Source organism: Periplaneta americana, chromosome 8, assembly GCF_040183065.1.
Source record: "Periplaneta americana isolate PAMFEO1 chromosome 8, P.americana_PAMFEO1_priV1, whole genome shotgun sequence".
In the NCBI taxonomy this organism is placed as follows: Eukaryota; Metazoa; Arthropoda; class Insecta; order Blattodea; family Blattidae; genus Periplaneta; species Periplaneta americana.
In genome coordinates, this window is record NC_091124.1 from 153327317 (window position 1) to 153350479 (window position 23163).

Consider the following 23163-nt stretch of genomic DNA (forward strand, 5'->3'; position numbering starts at 1 on the left):
ATATGTATTTACATAATTTTTTTGTGAAAATATGTTTTTATGTGAAATAAAATTCGGGTTTTAAACTTGAAACTTCATGTTCGGAATTTTTAACTTCGTTAATTGTGTTTTATCATACACAAGAAAAATATTTAATTACATAGGAATCCGCTCCTTACTTATGATTTGTTGAAAATATTCATCGTTGCAAAGTTAGTAGAATGGCTGAGATTAAATAAACCTACAGATAGTGTTCCACAGGATATTAATCCCTGCTGATTGATTGTAGATGATGGATATGTCTGCAGATATATCTACCAGATGGCATAATAGCTCACAGACGTGTTGATAGATGGTAGAGTCACGTAATGACTTGGCAATTGTGACTATAAATAAAGAAATAATAATACTGTCTCCATAGGATGTATGATTCTATGAAGACATCTGGATCAGAAGAGTGAAGAAAGCGAGAGAGAGAGAGGGGGGGGGGAGGGGGGGGAGGTTGAGTGAGTGAGTGAGTGAGTGAGGAGATGAAACATGGTATGTGAGCTGCACAATAAGAGAAGTAATGGGCAGTTGTAAGGAGGGTTTGGTATGTATGGGAAATTGGTTGTTCCAATATCATTTTTTTCTTAAATAAATTGACTACATTCTGAAGTACAAATCATACATTGTTTCTTTGACTACACTCATAAATTTTCTTCTCTTGTTTGATGTGTTATTTATATAACGCATATTTTACTATGTCGTAATATACATTACAAAAATACAGCATTGCAACTAATTTAGGAGTGTAAAAACTAAATAGTCGAATCACTTTACTTTTGCCATTCAAAGTCACAGGTTTGCTCATCACTGCCAATCTCTTTTTCGTCGATGTCTTCACTGTCTGCGTCGTCATTTAAGTTTGCTGTGAACTACTCGTCATATTTCTGATAACTGATCCTGTTGCTATTACTCCTATTCAAATTTCTTGCAGTATTCACATTGAGAAAGGCAGTCTTTCTTGGTTTTCAATCCACAAGTTTCTTCCATAAACTGCATGACCATATCAATTGTGAATATTTGATACAGTAGATAGACAAAAACTGTGGAATATACAGAGTGTCCCAAAAGTAACGATTCATTTGAATTAAAAGCATGTTTAATATAGACGTGTGCAAATTATTAGACTCAGCACCACATTTTTTACATTTTCATAATTATCATGAATTACTGGCCACAAAATAATTCTATAGGATTCTATGCAACAGGACAGTACAAAAAAAGTTCTAGAAACCCGAATTTTTCCACAAATGAGAGACTGGTTCCCTGATGGTGAATGTGTCTTCATACAGGATGGAGCACCCTGTCAGAAAGCCAGATCAGTAATTAATTTTTTATGGCTGAAAATAATGTAGAAGTCCTTCCCTGGCCAGGTAACAGCCCAGATGCAAATCCAATTGAAAATCTTTGGTCTATCGTAAAGAGAGAAAAAAAAAACCCAACGATTACCACTAAAGTGGACCTCATAGAAGTGCTTACCCAAATATGGCACAGGGATGAAGACTTCAAGAAACAATGTGAAAATCTCTTGAACAGCATGCCAAACCGCATAAAATTGATGATAAAGAACAAAGGGTTTCATACTAAATATTAATTGTTGCAAACAGTGTGTAATAAATGAGTTTTGTAGAATAAATGTTACTTAAATCATATATATATATATATATATATATATATATATATTATCGTTTGAGTCTAATAATTTGCACACGTTTGTATAGTAAACGTATATATACATAGCAAGGGCATATGGCATTAGATATCAATCATGTTCAACATGGCTATCCTGCATGTCAACACACAGACCACCATTCCTCCAAAGCTGTGAACACTCTATGCAGTTGATCAGATGTGATGCTGTTGACTGCCTCCACAATCCTTTCACGCAGCTGATGCAGGCTTGTGATTTTAACCCTACACACAAGGGACTTGATGAAGAAATCTAAGAGGGTAAGGTCAGGTGACCTCGGAATCCAGATAAGCTGTGAACCTCTACCAATCCACTGTCCTGGGAACATGTGGTTGGATAAAAGTTGGGAGGAGCCCCTTCCTGCTGGAACACAACAGTATTCAGAATTCCATCAGACTCCAATTGTGTTTCCAGGGAAATGTGAAACATATCAAGTAATTTGTACCCATTACCGTTTACTCCGCAAACATGAATGGTCCATAAATCTTAGTCTTGGTCATCCCTGCCTACGTTCACCTTTGGGTTGTTTTTCTCCCAATCTAGCACCTGACGAGGATTGTTCTTGGCCCATATGGGCTGGATGATCTTCCTTCTCCAGGTGATGCATTACCTAGATGTGTTACGCCTTCTTCAGAGTAAAATGAAGAGTATGCCAAACATTGGTTCGTGGAATGTTCAACTCATGTCTCAGCCAACTAATGGAAGCACGTGGGCTCCTTTCAGTGGCCTCATGAATGTTCTGGACTATGTCGTCAGATATTGATAGTCATCCAAAATGTTTCTCATTAAACACACTACCTGTTCATCTAAGAAGCCTGACATTGGTTCTTATTGGTGGCTCATTTTCATATCTTCGACGGTACAGCTCATGCACCTCCTCGAATGTTTTAACATAAAGTTTCCAGAAAACATTGGCTATTCTTTCTTGTACAGAGAGCATCTCTTCAAACATGTGTGAAAGAAAACAAACATTACTGTTTTCATGAAAGTGAATTGTTACTTTTGGGACATCCGGTATTGCATGAGAAAGATATATTTCAACATCGGATAGATAACCTACAAAGCCTGTATTTTGGTACTAAATAAACTATGATTTTAGATTAGTAACAAGAGAAGTACGACAAGGATGCCTACTTTCACCTATTTCTATATTGACAAAGTCATTTCTGACTGATATATAAAATGGAAATGTTTTTGCAATGCGATCTTCCTACCCATAGTATTTTACTTGTTGACAACATGACAATTATAATATGGCAATATTGCTCACAAAAACAAAAGTAGTGAGATTTAGAAGTGATGTACATTTAACGACAAAAATAATAATACAAGATAAATTATTGGAACAAATTTCTGAATTTTGCTATGTAGGTTCTACAAAATTATGGCTCTTCCTATACTACCTCATAGAAGTGAACTGAGGACAAGAACGAAAAAACATTAAAGTAAAACACAGACTTCGGATATGATGTTTTTAAGAGGAGTTTAAAAATGTACAAAACTAAATTACATAAAAAACGAAGATATAAGAGAAGAATTAAATATTTTTAATATGAATTAGAAATTAAAAGGTTAAATGATGATGAGGACGACGACGACGCAGTGACAATGGCTATATATTTTTGTACAGTAGCCTTCATTAACCCTCATAAGAATTCAATGAGGCTTAAATCAGGATACTGCAGGGGTAAGCGTAATACTGATTGCCCTGTCTTGGCTAAAATACCGTCAGTCTTCAACATTTTATACTGTGTTCTATCGGCAATTTTTTCATGACTGCTTTTTGGGATGACAAAGTAAAAAAGAGTCAATCCATACATTGTGGCACAGCTACTAATACAGAATTTGAGGGAAGCTTTGGATACAGTCTTTGGTTAACTCATTTCTCGTAGTTGTGTAGTTTATGTCATCGTGGTAATGGCCCCTCTGTGTAAACATTAACAAAGCATTCGCAACAAATTCATTTTCAGTCCTGGTTTGAAATATAACGAGTCTTTTTCTTTTGAACCATGAATTTCTGTACTATTGTTCCTTCTTTCATGCATACATGTTCCAGAGTTCTGAGATATTTCAGCCTCAACTTTCGAATTTCACCTCTCTCTATCAGAAACTTTCGAATATTGACAGGTTTCCTGCATAGGAAGCCAAAACTTCATATGATTAAACAGAGAGTCCATGTTCTATCATTAAAATCAATTTTGTTCTGTAGATTGATAAGCAAAGAATTTACTGCTGACTGCTTCTTTTGTGTTAAATGAATATTTTTCGCAGTTTGCTTAACTATACACTTATTAAAGTTGTCTAAATTAGATCTGATTTTATGCGGCAATGAACCTCCGGGTTCCTTAGAAGCTATAAGGAAGGAAGGAAGGAAGTAATATTGTTTAGCACAGAGAAAAAAAATTCAATCGTAGGATCTCAAAAATAAGTGGCTATATGATCCATAGTGTTACCCATGATATAGTTAGTAGCCTGTGCCACCATACAAGGCTTATGGCATGTAATGCTAGCATGCTGTAGTGATGGTGAGAAAGAAGAGTAAAGTCAAATTACGATTGAGCAAAGTGTATATAAAGTAATAAAGTGTATGAAGTTGTTACTCGTAAATAATTGTAATACATATCACATTTTCTTTCTCCAAGTTTTAAGAACATAAAATTGGTTTCCGTGTTTTGTTAAATATGAACCCACTGTCGTTTTGGGACTTGTATTAATTTCTGTGGTATGTCTTAATTACACTTTCGCAATGGCTTGACTTTCCAGCTAGGATGCTGGTCTTATCAAATAAAATCTTGTATTCACAATTGATGCAGTACTCATCTATATCTGTTTTTTTAAGATGGGACATGACATAAGCGCTGCGACGGAAAAACAACTGAATGTCACATAGTGTGGTAGGCCTGTTGCCATGGTAATAATGGTTGAGTTGCCAAAGTTACGGTTCCCATGTGGTAGTGTTCAATAGCTCTCTTGACACCATTTATTGTGCACACAATATTAGCATTGATACGTTTTGTCTTTCATTCTTTGTCGATTTTTGTATTGTTTTTTTAATCTTGCGTAAATTGTCAATGAATGTTTTAATGTCAGCCATCTAACGTTAATCCCATCAGCTGACAGCGTGGTAGTCCATATTGGCAACATAGGATGTAGTTCCAAGCTCAGCTGCTTAACTGTCATGTCCCATCTTAAAAAAAAAAAACAGGTATAATGCAGACTTGTCTGATTGATATAACCTAATTTATCAAGCATGTTCTACTTTTCGTGTTTCAATACAACGAGCTGTTTGACATAAATAAACTTCCCCACATTTGCACAGAATTTGTTAAATTCCCGGAATTTTGCGTCCTATGCTGTCTTCACAGGTTTTAGGAAATTACTTAATTTCTTAGGTGGATTACAAATAGTTTTTTTTTTTTTTTTTTTTTTTTTTCGGCTAACCTTCTACTAATCCAATTTGTGGGATTTGATGTACAGAACTGTTACACACCGCAAGTTGACTCTACAAACTGCATGCTAGGAGAAGTCATCTTAAGACTGTCCCCTGTATCATTGCAGAGTTATTTCCATGCTTAGCATTGATGATACAATTAATCTAAAAAGTGCAATATCTTCCTAAAAATGTAGAGCATTGTTATGAATTTTTCTTTTTCATATTTTTAAAGTGACTGCAAGTTTACAATTTTAAGTTATTTCAAATATCAACCCCTTAAAATGGAATGATTTTTTAAAGACTGCTAATTACAGGAAACACCATATTAGGGGAGATATGGATTAATATTATTTCGTTTTCCACATTTAAAAAAATTATAGAGTTATATACTTATTTTAAACGTTCTAATTCACCCTAACTTAATATGCTTATAATGTGGAAACTGTCAGTGATAAATTACTTCTTTTTTTGCACGAAGCTTACTCTCACCATTCTCTCTAGCCTTCTACATCCAGCATCACCGAAGGTCATCTGTCACAGCGTTACCACAGTTTTTGATGATGTGAAATTATACAAATAAAATGAGAGGAAAGTATATGGAGAATGTTGATGTGATGTTTAAGACAATGGGAGAATATTGGGAAAACACCCATCCTCTGATCTAGTTCACTATAATTATCATTCCAGTCAATGGATCAAACCAAAGTTTGCAGATTAATAAGCCCATGCTCCCAGAGGGACTGTGACACCATTCTGTTGATGAATGAATCTCATTTGAGTAACAGCAGGAAGGGAACGTAGTTATGGTAATAATGAAAGCTACAGATGTATTTTTTGTAAATAAATGAAAAGAAATGACTAGAATCATTTGAAATGTGGATGTGGAGAAGAAATGGACATACAGAATAAGAAAGGAAAATGTGCTAGAAAGAGTGGGTGAAGAAAAAATAATGCTGAAACTGATCAGAAAGAGAAAAAGGAATTGGCTGGCCCACTGACTAAGAAGAAATTGCCTATTGAAGGATGCACTGGAAGGAATGATGAATGGAAGGAAAGTTCGAGACAGATAAAAATATCAGAATAGGCAACATTAAGACACATGGATCATATGCAGAAACTAACAAGCAAACATTCTGATGGGGGGCAGATAAAAAAAGTTACATTTTTTCCTTCCACCATGTTAATAATGTCAAAAGAAGTGCTTATAGAAATTTTGGCCACTCGACCGCAATTAAGAGGGCCGTAAAAAAATAAGTTCGCTAGGGAACGTTAACAGAAAGAAAACACAATTTCATTGGAAAAATTTATTCGGACAGACACAGCAATTGTTGAGCTATTTTTCAACATATTCCCAACCGGAATTGAGACATTTTTGTCATATCATGGGATCAACAGAAAGGTGCAGACGGCTGTAAACGCTGGTTCCGATCCTAGATGGCTGACTACGACACAAGGATACAAAAATTGATTCCATTGTATGATAAATTACTCAATTCCAGTGGGGGATATGTTGACAAATAGCCCAACAATTGCTCTATGAGTTTCAGTAAGTCTTTCCATGCAATTGTGCTTTTTTTTCTGTAAACTGCCCCAGGGAAAATCACTTTCTGGACGACCTCGTAGTTGCGGTTGAGTGGCCAAAATTTGTATAAGCACTTCTTTTGACATTATTAACATGGTGGAAGAAAAAAAATTAAGTTTTTTATCTGCCCCCCTCAGAATGTTTGCTTGTAAGAGGAAGGCGGAAAATAGGAGAATGCTGGGTTTCAGTGAAAAACTTACCCTTTGGCAGACATTTCATCTACACGGAGCTGGAGAACTGCTAAAAGAGTGGGAAGACGGTACAGAATGAAGAACATTTAGGGCACAGTAGACGGAGAGGTTGGACAGCATACTCAAGAAATCTCACCTCTCCAGTCGAGTTCTTGCTGTTGAGAGTTTACCCTCTGCATAATGCTCATCTATTACATCTTTCTTTTTTAGTTTCTTAGGCTAACACAAAACAGAAAGAATATTTTGATATGGGAAATTAAAATGAAAAACTTATTAAATACAAAAAATGAAACATTGAGAACTTTTGAACTGTATTGTGCTCGGAACTCTGCTCTACTCTGCTGGGGTGATTGCTCACAAGACTGACCCTGGCAGCTCTTGAGGTGATGTATTCTCCTGACGAACTGATCCAGTATCATGGTGCATTATATGGCAAGTATTAGGTCTAAAAAAGTCTGTATCACTGGCAGTGGCAGTGGCAGTGGTGATGACAAGTGGTCGTAATAATGACAGCAGCAGTGGTAATAATATTGGCTGTAGTGATGTGAGCGATGAATAAGATGATGACAGCAGTGATGAGGATGATGTTGAAGATGAAGGTATTGGTGTTCTGCTCTCTTCAATTAGTAAGACAATTATTAGGTAACGAAAAATTTTTATTTTACATTTTTCAACTGTCTTGCATATTGTTATTTCTCTTCTTCCATAGTGTAGTAATCAGACATACGGGAATATAAACTGTAACAAAGAGAGAGTATATTATTACCATCATTATCCCAGCTTCAATACAAAAGGGCTAAAAAAATTATTTAGTCCCACATCACACGTAAAACTCTTTTCAAGTGTGTTACGGGCCTAAAGAATATAGTATTTGAAAGAAGAAGAAGAGAAGATGATGACGGTGATGATGATGATGATGATGATGATGATGATGATGATGATGATGATGATGATGATGATATGGACGACAGCTGTTGTTATTATTTATAATTTACAATTCAATTTGAATTCTGTTGCGTTACAGTTTTCCTTGAATGTTTGTTGAGAGGAAATTGTACATTAAACATACTAATATTTTTGAAGGAGAGAGCCAAGCAATCCTATTTGCACTTAAACAACTACTACACGGACAGAATTTATTTGAAAAGGCAATTATTCCAGTGGATTCAAATGGGTGACCAGATCCCACCTCTCATTTTCAGTTGTTGTCCCCAGAGAATAAATGTTCCCGTTTTTGTCTCTTAAAAAACAATGTTGTCCCTTTATAACATTTACTTTTGCTGCATTAATATTTTATTTCTAGATAAGTATGTTGGCAGAACTGTTGCATTAATCCTGATTTCTGGACAGTGTTCCCTAATGGACCAGAAAAAATCAGTTCACCCTACATGTACTTTTTTTTAGTTGGTTAATATAAGGACACTGTATCAACTACTAGGTTATTTATCATTGATGTAATTGGTGATAACGAGATGCTATTTGGCAACATGAGAGCGAGGATTCGTCATAGATTACCTGATATTTGCCTTATGGTTGAGGAAAACCTCGGAGAAAACCCAACCAGATAATCAGACCAAGCAGGAATGAAACCCATGGCCGAGTGCAGCTTCGGATCAGAAGCGTCACTGTCGACTGAGCTACGCCAGTGGCCTCATACATGTTTATTGTTTATTGTTAGAAAAATAACATGTACAAAACTACAGTCTTAATTCTTCCTTGAAGGAGTAAAAACTTTTATGTCACATATCCTTTTCTGCTCAGATTTCTAATGCGTTGAACTGATTTGGTTCTAATGTTGTGTATTAGCCCATTTATATCTTAGTAGCTATGCTTTTTTTTTTCAGATAGTGTGTGTCTTAGAATATACTGTCTACAAACAATAGAAAGACTTGAAGGCACCACATTTGCACTAATCAAAACATTACAGAGAAAAAGTTATTGTATTGTAGGTAATATTTTGAGAGTTAATTCTCATGACTTCATGAATAGGATCTCTTTCCATTCTACAGGGCATCTGACGCAGGTCTGGGCCAATAAAGTGCATGCCTGTGTGGCGAGTGGCATAGTCCTGTGGTTCCGTCCTGTTGCAGGACCACAGCTTGTTGCAGTTGTGGCACCAGTCATTCACTAAGCATGTCCTGGTAGGCTGGCCCATTAACGGAACCTTGGAAGAAGAAAGGGCCGAAAATGTGTGTTGCATTCAGTCCAGCCCACACCATGACATGGGGTGCATTTCTTTCCACTTCTTTATAAACAAATGGATTTTCTTAACCCCAAAATGCATGCTCTGGTAGATAGCACATTTATCTGTGAAGAGAACATTATCATGGGAACATTGCATACAGAACATTTTAAGAAATGCTCCACATACCGTTCTACGTGCATTGATATCAGCATCGCTTAATTCATTGAGCTTTAAATCAACTTTCATGTGTTTCATCATAGTCAAATGAGGAATGCCAAGCTCTGCAGATCTTTTCCGAGTAGATTTCAGGGGAGACCTCAATTGCATGTCATGTTTCCCTCCTTGTCAGCCTTCCACTTCTGGAATGGTCTTTCACACTACCCATTGCGAATGCACGTTTTTCACACCCCAACATTGTTGCAGTTCCACACCAAAGCGGTTACGAAATTTCATCTTCACTGTTTCCACAGTGTCGCCAGTATGTCATCTTTCATGAAGCCAAACCGCTGTCACTAATCTTTGTTCAATAGTAAACACACTCTGGTCAGCCATATTTGTTTATAACTGCACGGTTATTATGGTAGCATGGTGCCAACGTAAACATGGGGGTACCAATATTCACATTCAGCATTCACAAAGTAAGTGAAATAAGAGGTAGGCCCACTTTGTGACCACTGTGTTTTTATGCAGCATTTTTAGATATTAATGAATTCTATAGCATTTAAATAATAACGAAAATGCAAAGTGAGAAACTTCGTGAAAATTTTGTTGTGAACAATATTAATTCAAATTATTATTTGTTGCTAAAACGCAACAGCTGAAGTGTCTTACTTTGGAAAGAAAGAATAAAAATCAAACCAAGAGAGAAAAAAATTAAGTCTTCTTCTTCTTCCTAACAAGTATTAGGCCGAGTGGCCTGTTACAGTCTCAAACTAGAATTTTCAGTCCATCTCTTCATCGGACGACCTAGAGATCTTTTGCCATGCGGATGGTAATGAAACAGTGCTTTTGGAATTCTGCATCGATCCATTCCTTCGAGATGACCCTTCCACTGAAGTTGATATGTGCTGATAAATTGCATAATGGGTTCTATTTGTAGTTCTTGCATTACGTCCTCATTTTTTTTATGATCCCAGCGAGTATATCCAGCTGTTGCTCTCATGAACCTCATCTCACTTGCTGTTATTCTACTGACATCTTTATTCTTCACAGTTCACGCTTCACTACCATAGCTTAATACTGGCTGTACTAAGGTTTTATACAAGCCTATTCTTGTGTGTCTTTGTACTAGTGAAGGTTTCATGATTTTATTAATGATCCCCATAAAAAACCAAAGTATTGAAACAAAATAAAACAGTAGAATAAGAAATGGCTATAATAATAACATACACAGTTGTCAGATCTTATCACCAAAATAGTGAACTTACCTATCATCATCCGACATGGTCTCCTTGTCTTTAATGGAACAATAGTATTTTACCTCTTCTTCAGATCTGCAACTGTTAAACATACTTCTGTGCATGAGGCTCTTCAGAAATATCAGTAAAATCTAATTGTTTATAATTAAGACTGATTGTAGCATTAAACAACGATAATCGAATTCTTCTTGATATGTCCCCACAGTGGAACTGAACTAATAAGTCAAAAAGACAATAAAATAAAATGTAATGGTCAGTTAAAATAGTGATAATTACAGAGAAATGTGCGTACTTAACTTCGGTTATAAACTGCTCACTAGTATAACAATAAATTGTGCAGTTCCTGTTAAAAATAAGATAAAGTACCTACAAAATGCTTTTTGAAGGTGTCACTATGCCTGTGATAGTTATGCAACAATAAAAATATTAATAGAGTAGCATAGACACTGACGTAGTAAGAGCTCGTGAACTCTGTTAAAATAGTTATAAAGGTATTAGCAAATGAATGAATATCAAACCATGTTAATACACATATTTAGAGTTTGTATATCATACTCAAATTGCTGTCAGAATAGGATATGAGTTATTTAAATGAGCTTTTATCAAGAAAAGAGTAAGGTAAGACTGTGTTCTTTTTCCACTTGCCATAATATATTACATGAAGAGAATAATACAGTTTAGAAACAAGGATGTCATGCAAGTTTTGATAAGTAGGGACTCTACGTTAGATGTTTTATGCTTCATTAATGAGAAGCTATCACAGTTAAATGAGAAGATGATCTTAAAATAACTGTCCACAAATTATAAATTACAGCTCACTTATGGAGTGAAACTATCTGGACAAAAATCTGAAGTACCAGTACATATTGTATTTTTTTTTTTAAATATCTGGTATGTACTAAAATATATACCGAAAAGTCAAGTATTTGGGATTTAATCTGTCACATAATGAAGAAGAAGAAGAAAATACAGCAATAAAAATATTTAAATTATATTGGCAGATGCTATGAAATAAAACGTTCAGAGCACATGGAAATGAAGTCTGGAATGTGAGAAAAGTAGATGGGACTTTACAGATGAAAGTTATGAAAGAAACGACTAGATTTACATTTTTAGACCACCATAGACATGGAAATAAGTACAACTGATTGCAGGGTATATCCAGAGGTACCTGTATACATGAAATAGGAGCGGTATCTACAAAGAATGGAATCAGAAACTTAGTCAGAAGAGACTATTTAGTATATTCCAAGAGTAGGAAATTCAGAACGCCTAATAGAAGATGGTGTGGTAATGTAACAGGACAATAAAGAATATAATGCTAAGAAGAAGAAGAAGAAGAAGAAGAAGAAGAAGAAGTGGATGACAGCTGTCATTATTTATAATTTGCAATTCAATTTGAATTTTGTTACGTTACAGTTTTCTTTGAATGTTTGTTAGGAGGAAATTGTACATAAAACATACTGATGTTTTTGAAAAAGAGAGCCAGGCAAACCTATTTGCACTTACACAACTACTACACGGACAGAATTTATTTGAAAAGGCAGTTATTCTAGTGGATTCAAAATCAGTAATACAAGGAATCTCTTTCAAGCAAAAACCAGAAACAAGTACAACACAAGAAATAAAAAAACTCTTTACTCAAATTTGTAAACTTAAACATATAGCAATACAGCGGATTCCAGCTCATGTAGGAATCCGGGAAAATGAAATTGCTGATACGCTAGCAATAAAAGGTACAACTCTTTCCAAAACCAACAAAATTCCGGATGCCCAAGAAATAGTCACTTCTTAGGAGAAAGGCTCTGCAAAATTACAACCCAGAATGACACCAAAGATAAACAGTCGGCTAAACTACAAGAAGACTGGACAGTCAATAAACAAAAACCACAGAAAGAAGCAGTAGCAACATTTAGGCTGAAGAAAGATCATGATTATCTAACAGCACATCTCTGCAAAATAAAGATCTTCACTTCTGAGGAGTTTATTGTCTGTCAACAGCCAAGGACAACAATGAATCCCGACCACCTTCTTACCTGCAGAAAACTTGTTGCTAAACAACAGTAGACAGCCGACTTAGCCAAATTGTACTGGACAGCAAGATTTCAAATGAACAAGAAGAAGAAGAAGAAGAAGATTTTTCTATCTGGATCAATCTATGTTTACCAAAAGTTACTATTGTTATTACCTGTCATAACCTGATGTCACAGAATTAGTAATAGTTTTACTGTCCTCCTCAGACACTAGTTGCAGGACCGGATCTTCATTCAAGCTGCATAGAAAATAAAATTACCAACTATTTATTAGCATCTCGAAAGTAATTTACGGTAGTAAAACCGTAATAATTGTTTTCGCTTATTCTATGCTTATATTAGAATTTTTATGCTGTAGTTTAGAAACTTCTGTCTAAAGTGTAAACCACAAAAATATACATGACTCGTCTCGTGTTCAGTCTGGGCTGCTGTTAGTAAGCCAGCATTTCTGCCCTAAATTTGAATTCTTGGGATTTCTTTCTGTTGGACACATTGGTGGTATATAGTTGAATGTCAGAATTTCATCTATTGTCTGTTCAACAGCTCTAGAGCCTTGCTTGGAACATGATTTACAGTCTTAAATGCAACAGAAAAAGTTATGTTTGGTTGAAAATAGTTATTCTATTATATACTACAACCTATTCAAAAGGAATTATTTTCTGTAACCTTCAGTAACTGTAAACTCATCCCCTACCACAACTAATGACATGCAGTTCTTAGAATTCATGTCAACCATCCCTCTATTTCCCTGTCATTCAGGGTTGCTGAGCTGCTACACAGAGTAGATGGTTATGTTGTTGTTTAATCAACTGTCCGAAAACAGGTTTGAACCTCGTAAGAGACACCAATAAGACATCACTCTTGAAGCAACTAAGCTAGGAGATAATGGCGTAGGGTAGTCAGTTTCTTCCCTCCCCCTAATTGCATGCATCGCTGATTAGTAACATATCACACCAATTAGACTTCAGATGTATACAAATAATTAGATGGTTATAACGGCTTGTATATTGGTTTGTGGATTGTAAAGTTACAGATTATTTTGAGGCGTTGCATCTTTGGTTAATATGTGCAAAAATATAGTAATATTAGAGATTGTATTTTGCTATACATATTTAAGGCCAGCACAGAGCAGATGCTATACTGTGCATCTATACTATAAAGATATACAGAGCATTCATTAAAAATTTTCCAGTTTTCCTGGATTGTTATTGTTGATTAGAACTGAAGAGAATAAAGCTACAAAGACTATTGAGCGTTTCATGTAATAGTTGTGTTTGTGTATTAAATTGTTTTACAATGGTGTATACCCTTCAAGAGAGAACAGAAATCATCCTTATTGATTAAATTTTGGAAATTACACAAAATAAACTGTGTTTTCATCCTACAATCAACTGACAATAACAACAATACAGGTTGCCAGGCAATTATAGAAAACAAAAGATGCGAAAACAAATGAACGAGATGTATAAACAATTGAATACTCTTTCAAATTTAAGTATCACAAGATAGGGGTGCCATTTGAAATTTCAAAGTGGAGGTGGCTGAAGGTGAGGGGGTGAAACTTAATAATCGATTAAGACTGGTTTTAAACTTCCCCTTCAATTTCTAAATTGACGTGTTTTTCGTTTAATTAAATTCAATACACTGGGAAGTTTTGAATGAACACTCTGTATAGCTAACATTAGTGCAGCATATAATTATATGTTAACCCAAACACTTTATAGTGCGTATGTGGCTCCTGGCTGTTTTTATAAAACATAACGAAGATTGGAGCATGCGCAAAATGCGAATGTGTCCACAAAATGTTCAGAATAGAGGTCTAGGAAACATTGTATGAGGCGTGTTCTTAAAGTAAGTTCCAAAAGGATGTAGTAAGTAAACGGGAAGATATTTACAAACCATTTTTGTTGTATTGTATTCCCTACACTTCAATTACTTCTCAACATAATCTCCACCATTATTGAGGCATTTATCGAGTCGTGGCACAAGTCTTTCTTCGAATATTAATGTTTGTTTTTTATTAACTACTCTGATTAATGTAGTTTAATTCAACATTTATTAACATATTTCTGCAGTACATTCATTTAACTACTTTTTAGAACTAATTTTTCAACTGCAGTAGCCTATATTTTTTTCTTGAAAAAACAATGGAAATTATGTAAAAATCCGACTGTTATGACCACACCTGACAGTATCTGTACTTATATTTCAGAATAGAACAATACTGTTTTCTTTTTTCTCGGGTATTTGCCGCATATTCCTCAGTTTGACCACGCCTACCTCTTTTATCTTCTGGCAGAGAACTTTGTTATTACCCATTGTAGTACAATACTTTCCAGACAAATGGCTAGTCTCTCATTGAAGATGGCTGATGATATGTCGAAGTGTGGTGATAAGGGGTTATAGGATGGAGTACATTTGGCTAGAGCAGTGCTGCCACCCAACTCGTGCTCTTTATGCAAGAGCACTTTTCATTGCACACGAGCTGTATGTGAAAGAATGCAATGCCAACATTGCTTGTTTTTGCTTGTCAGTGCGCATGTGTGCACACACTGCTTCGTTAGAGCAGCTGAGTTGGTCCTCATTGGTCTAGAGATACTTGGTTAAGGTCAGTATAGCCAGTCCTTGGAATTGCATGTGAATGTTAATGTTATGTTTTATTTAATGATGCTCGCAACTGCAGAGGTTATATCAGCGTCGCCGGATGTGCCGGAATTTTGTCCCGCAGGAGTTCTTTTACATGCCAGTAAATCTACTGACATGAGCCTGTCGCATTTAAGCACACTTAAATGCCATCGACCTGGCCCGGGATCGAACCCGCAACCTTGGGCATAGAAGGCCAGCGCTATACCAACTCGCCAACCAGGTCGACTGCACGTGAATCTCCCAAATACAAGGAGATATGCTAACCATGACATGATCGAGCTCAGTGGGTAATATTACATGATACTAATAAATTCTGTAATAACACTGACATTTTTCACATGTCCTGTCAATCTTCACGTGCATCCAAGATTGAAGGGCATAGCACCAAAATGAATGCTTAATCAGTTTTTCATTACTTAATGAATAGTACTTGTATTGGTGTCCTACTATTTTATAATATTTGGTCTGACAAATTGTATACAGTAAACAGATCAGACATCGATTGTGGTCAGATTCTGTGACTTGTTAGGAATAAGGTTGCAGGGCGTATTTCTCTTATTTTCTCTGTCATTCCCATTGTACCATTGATCTATTATCATTGTATTATTCCATCATTAGACATCAGATTTATATGTTTTGTTTGCTCTCATGAGCAAAGGTTGACCAAAATATGTTTCACATTCTTCTAAATCCGTATATGAAATTTTATCTTCATATTTCGACTGTTGTAGCTTAAACATGCATATTTTTAAGATAAATATGAATATATCATGTATATTTTAACACATTGTCTTTCTGTGACATTCAGTTTGTGAGATGTTAAAAAAATATAGAATGGATATTGCATTACCACTCTACCATGTATTGTTTGGATCAGCTTAGAAGCAAGCTATAAGCATGGGTGTAGACCTAAGCAAGATGAAGACTACTAATTCCAGTTGAAAATTGCCAGCTCAGGAATATATCCTGTATTAATTTAAATTTATATTAAATAAGCAACTGGCACACCATTTGAACAGGATGAAAATATTCCACATAGATACCTGTGTTGGCCCATTATTTGAACAGGATGAAAACATTCCACACGGACACTTGTATGTTATGCAACACAGATGTTGTAATGAATGCAGAACACTTACTTCATTGCAGCGCCCTAAGTAAAGACCAAGTGCACAAGATACAATCAGCCTCTATTGGAAAGCAAGAAGGAAAATTATGTAACTATCAAGATCTGGGTCACTGGAAATCATCTCTTATTTCTGTCTATAGGGTGGTTACAAAGTCCCATTACCCCCTACCAGTATCTATGTTATACATGTTTTTGTAGTCTTATGATGTTATGGTATGTCTAATGTGTGTTTCAGATAATACCAAACATGGCCGATACAAGTGATTACACCATCAAAGAGCGCATTATAGCAAGCAGTTGGGTTCACCCATATCATGGTATGGGGAGGATTCTGCTCCACCTTTTCATAAAAGTATGGATTGTTTTTACACCAAAACACCTAATTCTGGTATATGGCGCACTCATCACTAAATATCACCTTACTGCACTTTGGGATGGTGTCAAATGTTGTCAGAAGAGCTGTGCTAAGTCAGTATCTGATAATTCGTTCACACACATTGGTTGGTATGTGTGAATTTTAGGTCTGTTTTCATGTGCTTGAGCCTGACGTCTGAATGTCTGTTGGAAGTCTCACGCACCTCTTCTATCGTCTTTCCAATTCATGGCCTGTTGTGAACCCAACTGCTTGCCATAATGCGCTCTTTGATGGTGTAATCACTTGTATTGGCCTTGTTCGGTATTAATTATCTGAAACACACATTAGACATACCAATAAACATCTTAAGACTACAAAAACATGTATAAAATAGATACTGGTATGGATAATGGGACTTTGTAATCATTCTGTATCGTATTATCTCCTTCTACCGTGTTATGTAAAAAATAAAAGAAGACAGATCAAATTATCTGGTTGTTCATCTTACCTGTCCAGTTGTGGAGGAGTGTTTATTTTTGCTTCTTTAATACCATTAACTTTTGGAGTTACGACTATTGTTATATCCTCTTCTTTTCTGCAAAGATAACATAACTTTTCTTACTTTCTAGACACTTCTTATTTCATTGTTATACAGTAGGCCTAATGTATAGGATTTCCAATCTGGAGCAGTCTCAATTGTCATAATGAAACGCACTTTCACTATGAAATATGAAGAGATTTCTCATCAATCTTATGATTAAGGATGTAGGTAAATGCTATTGCAGTGTTTAATCTTTCTTTAAATTACAAAAAAAAAAAAAAAAAATGTTTTAAATGATGTCCATATATTTGTATGCAAGCTTTTCGTCGCTTCAATAAATTCCTGAACACTAGGACTAGTTCTTCTTATATATAATGTTGTGAAGAACATTACGAATGTCCAAGTAATCAGTAAGGTGTTTCAATAACGAATGTTTTGGGAACTTACATATCCCAATGAATATAGTCATGCTTTGTCAGTATAAAATATCAGTTCTGAATTCACGGTCGCATTATGTATAGACTGCAGTAAACAATTACAAACTGAATTCTTCCTTCGTTTTCGGGATTAGTTAGTGTTTGAATCACTGAAATCTTACACTGTATGTTTACAATTTCAGTAATTTTGTTGCTGTATATGTGACTCGACGTGAAACTGCACACTGTGCTGCTAGACAATTAAGAGATTTCATTATACTTCTTTCTAATGCTGTTCCAATTTCATTCAACATCTCTTCTATCAAAATAGTCCTTCTTCTGTTTGCTTTCTGAACCAGTACCAGCAGTGCAAAATAATCTTATATAAAACATTTGGAACATTTACGCTATGACATTTTTTTTTTTCAAATTTGAATCTATACTCACAATGTGATCTATAATTAGCCAAAGTACTTACTAATAATACGCACTGCTCCACAATGTACTTCATGTTTTAAAGTCTACCTGTATCAAATTGACTGGACTGCAATAAGAATAACTGATCGCCTGAGCACCAGGAATCTTGGATGAACTTCTCCATGTGGAGTTTCTGCGAGAGTGGGGGTGCTGGAGATTGGAAGTCAGTTACAGACAAATGTTTTCTCTGCATCATAATAATAATTATTGTACTACTTTTTTTTATTTAAAATTATTTTAAAACTATATTTTATACAACTGTTTCTTCCAAAAAAAAAGTTTTACTCTGCGGTTTCTCTTTTAACCTGCATGATTAACTTCTTATTTTCATAGGAACAGTACAAGTCAACTTGCATGTGTGTTCGCCAAGAAAGAAAAATAATATTAATAATAAAATTTCTCACGTCTTATTTATACTAATTTTTGCTTTCTCTTTGTACGAAATTTAGAGAACATCTTTTGCTGCTTAAAAAATATTTCGAGATTTCAAGCAAATACCATCTGTATGCACTTTCAGCATTGCTAATTCCGATTATTTTTCTTTTGTAGGGGACAGGATGAAATAGGTTTGTTCCAGCACGGTTCAGACTCGATTCTGAACTGCCTGCTCATGCACAGTATCTCAATGTGCGTTCCAACAAGACTTGAACTGATTCTGAACCGATTCTGAACTTCCAGTTCCCTGTTCCAACGTGCTTTGGAACTCGTTCGGAATGAGTAGTAGTAGTAGTAATAATAATAATAATAATAATAATAATAATAATAATAATAATAATAATGCTTTATTGCCAGAACAAAGATACATATTGCTTTTTTATATAAAAATACTCTAGCACCCCCAGAAAGAGTAAGTTACATATTTGTGGTGGTGGTATATCCATTAAGACTGAGTTGTCTAGAAAAGAAATTGGCCAGTACATAGAAGTTTCTATTTTAATATGTTTCATAGCAAGCTTGTTTATTTTAAGAGCTCTGGCTATGGAACAGCAGGATATTTAATGTGTTTTTCTTAGAAACAGTTCCACATTCTTTTATGCTACAGTACATATAGCCTATCATATATAATTTTTCTCTGTGTAGCCATTCCATAATTATAGGTAGGAAATTCTTACTCAGTTTTTTAACTTCAAATTGCTACATTACTTTAAATAATGCAGTGTAACCTTTCATGTTTGAATTCTTCAAATGAAGCATATTATCCTACATAATGCATGTTGTTTAAATTTTTTAAATTTTATTAATGTATTTGAAATAATAGCTTAATTTTAGAATTTGTTGTGTGTGGGACAAAAATTGAAAAAACATTTTTGTGTTAAATGTAAAATCAAATATTTTCTGTTCTTTTGTTATTGTCAGAATTTTAATATCGATATTAATGAAGAATTGGAGGTTTAAAAAATTGTAAATCATTTTTCCAAGACCCTTAATATATATATTCACCTAGCAAAATAACTAAATAAAGGTTGCTGGCAGTGTTACAGGTGAGAAAAAAAAGAGTAAAGTTTCATTTTGAATTTATTTTCCTCTTTTCATTTCAATAAAACTTACTTACAACACTTTAAATAGTGAATGACCTCTGTTATTATTAACAACTTTAGGTGCTGACAATATGGAGGTAACTGATCTCTATGCAACACGTAGTACACAACAATGTTGAAACCATGTGATATGTCATTGACACAAACTATTTAAATTTATACATCAAACAAAATTTCAAAATGCTGAAACCTCAGAACAATAATAATATGTTAATATATTAATTATATAGTAATGATATTATTATTATGATTATTATTATTATTATTATTATTATTATTATTATTATTATTAAAGTTACGAGTTTCAATTTGATTACTCATATATAAGGTTTTCCTTATCTTTAGGTAAAAATTCCCTTATTTTATGGAATGGCTGTGTGATAGTGTACAGAGTTTAATTGAAGAGACGAGGTGCAGCCCTGTTAAGATCTTTGCATGATTTGCAATGGGAAAACTAAAAACTAAGTAAGGGGGAGTTTTTCTGTCATACAAGTACATATAAAGAACTCTGAATAACCTCTTTGGTCTGGATGTTATTAAACACAAACAGACTAAATGTAAATAGATCAACATCTCATACAACATTATATTCCTCTTTCTGATCACTACAGCTTAATAAGTATTACTAGAGATTACATACCTGTCAACCTGTGCATTGCGCCTCTTCCTTTTCCACCGTATCGTGTACGTAATGATTGCTACTATTATAAAAAGTGCCAAAATAGCTACTGCTATTACAATGTACATAGTTTCAGAACTAAAAAGCTCAGACGAATCAGTTATTGTCGTACCGGTAGTTGGATTATTAGATGTAGTTGTAGGTAAGTCAGTGGTAGTGTTTTCTGTTGTAGACTCTGAAGTGTCTGTGGTATCATTTGTTGAATTATCAACCGTTGTGTCATTACCGGGCGAATCTGTTATAGGCAACGTTGTAGTAGAGTTGTTTGGATATGTCGTGTGTGGTGTTGTTATAGTAGAAGTAGTGGAATTTTCTGTAGTTGTGTTGGGACTGGAATTTGTCATGGGTGTTGTAGTTGAAGTGGAATCAAGCCATGTAGTAGTAGTACCAGTAGTAGTAGTATTGGCAGTAATAGTAGTAGTAGTATCAGTAGTAGTAGTAGCAGTAGTAGTATCAGCAGTAGTAGTAGCAGTAGTAGTAGTAGCAGTAGTAAAATCAGCAGTAGTAGTATCAGTACTAGTAGTAGCAGTAGTAGTATGAGCAGTAGTAGTAGCAGTAGTAGTATCAGTACTAGTAGTAGCAGTAGTAGTATCAGCAGTAGTAGTAGCAGTAGTAGTATCAGCAGTAGTAATAGCAGTAGTAGTATCAGTAGTAGTAGCAGTAGTAGTGTCAGCAGAAGTAGTAGCAGTAGTAGAATCAGCAGTAGTAGTATCAGTACTAGTAGTAGCAGTAGTAGTACCAGTAGTAGTAGTAGTAGTAGTAGTCTCAGTAGTAATAGTAGAATCATCAGTAGTAGTATCAGCAGTAGTAGGAGTATCAGCTACTATAGGAGTGGGATCTGTTAAGATATCTCTTATGTACTCTGTAGTAATAGTAGTTTTGTAGAGATTGGCATCTGCCTTGTGTGGTGTTACAGTGGCATATGCTGTGGACCATGTAGCAGTAGTTTCGCCTGGAATGGCATTTTCTGTGGGTTGTATTGAGACTGGGATTAGTCTTATGTTGTCTCTGAGTGGAATGAATTCTGTTGTTACAGACAATGTAGGAGTTGAATCTGTAGTAGAGTTGTTTGGAGGGGGATATACCGAGCATGGTGTTATGGTTGTAGTGGAAGAAGAGAATTTTGATGCATCTCTGTCGATATTGGATGCAGTGAATGATGTTTCAATCTCCTGTATATCACTGTCAACAGTGGATGGAATGATAAGTGATGATGCAGTGTCTGACATAATAGTGTCAGGTTGAGAAGATTCTGTTTTCTGTGATGTCGCAGCATAGTAGTGGTGGTTATATTTCTCAGTATCACTTGAAGTGTCATATATTATATTATTCTCTATACTTTCATTAATTAAAAACTTCCAGTTTAAATTGATATTTCCATTGTAATTTGGTGTAGTCCTTTCTGTTCCAGTTTTTATAGCATTCCACTGTCCACGTATTGAATTTTTTAATAAATTATAATTTATTGTTTGATACAGGTGTTCTTTATTGTCTGTGTTATTTTCATTTAATGTAGATTTGTGGTATTCTATAGCATTCTTCTGCTGGGGCTGAGTCTTAATCTGGAAACTGACTCTTCTTTGATCTTTTGATTCATTCCGTGAGCCTGGAAAAGAATGAACAAGATGAGATTGTTTCAAGTAAGATGTTATTCAAGCTACATAATTTGAATTTGAACAAATATTAAAATAAAGATCCCTTTGTAAAATATAATCTTACAGTATGATATTTATGTAAATTGCACTTAAGTTCTTAATCTAACTTAAAAAACAAATAGAGTTTGTATGGAAAATTATGAAATTAGATAATGTAAAGTTATCAAAATTTGTTATTAATTTTTTTCAACAAAGTAGGTAAATATAAATTATATTGAACAAACTGCCTCCGATTGGAGGTAGCCTCATAGGATTCGGTTCACTCACGTATTTTTTTAATTTACATACATAACAAATATTCAAATAAATTAGAAGTAATACAACATACTGTAAAGTGGGGCTATTCCGAAAGGTTTTTTTTATTTATCTTTTTGTTGTTGCTGTAAAACTATTTTCGTTCTGAGTATTTTGTTTTCAGTAATTTGAAATAGGATGGCCTTAAGATGCTGTTCATCAAAATATTTAGTTTTTTAAACTTTATAGTACAGTAGAACCCCGATTTTCCGTCACTTTATTAACCGATTGGAGGATTATCTGACTGTCTTTCTCTCTTGCTTTCTTTTTTTTCTGCAGAAAAAATATGAAATACTGTGCATTATATTAGTGCAAGTTTTTTTCTACAGAGTGTATTTTTACAAACCTTTACCCTTACAGAGTATGATCTACTCTTCGAGTGGCCGTACTATCTAACTTCTATGTAAAATGTCTTCCACAGTTGTCGAAAGAAAACGTGTTGTGCTACGAAAAAAAAAAAGTGCAAGTAGGCCTAATTGGGTGGTTTGGGAAAAGAGAAACTGTGGTTCATCTCACATCAGAATATGAGGTAGAATTATAACTGTGCGGAGTTTAATGAAAAACAAATATAAAATGTATACAGTACCGGTATATAAATCTACTACATGAGACCTGTACTATTCCTATCTTTCCAGCCAGCTGTCATAAGGAGTTTTCTTGGCCATTAAAAACCGATTGTTGAAAAGTTGAAAACCTGACTTAAATTAGTGAACTTCTGATTCACTATCTAGCATATTAAAAAAAAAAAAAAGATTACGGAAGAAATTACGAAACTGTATTATGCGCTCAATTTATGAAAACCTTTTATGATACAGATTATCCGATTTTCTCGATTAACCGTTTACTCCACCCCCTTCATTACCACGGATGATAGAGG

General features: G+C 34.8%; 1 protein-coding gene across 2 annotated transcripts in view; it reads right to left on the reverse strand.

Annotated features, from left to right (window-relative positions):
* Positions 1-7059: 7059 nt before the first annotated feature.
* The window catches only part of LOC138705157 (uncharacterized), a 70642-nt gene continuing 54538 nt past the window's right edge, over positions 7060-23163 (reverse strand). The window contains exons 3-7 of one of the 2 annotated variants that reach the window (XM_069833821.1): positions 20299-21943; positions 17195-17281; positions 12712-12795; positions 10533-10604; positions 7060-7658 (exon numbers count right to left, since the gene is read on the reverse strand). In XM_069833821.1, the coding sequence (XP_069689922.1) occupies positions 7610-7658; positions 10533-10604; positions 12712-12795; positions 17195-17281; positions 20299-21943 (1937 nt within the window). In that variant the 3' untranslated portion in view covers positions 7060-7609. The other variant, XM_069833822.1, reaches the window with a different exon arrangement.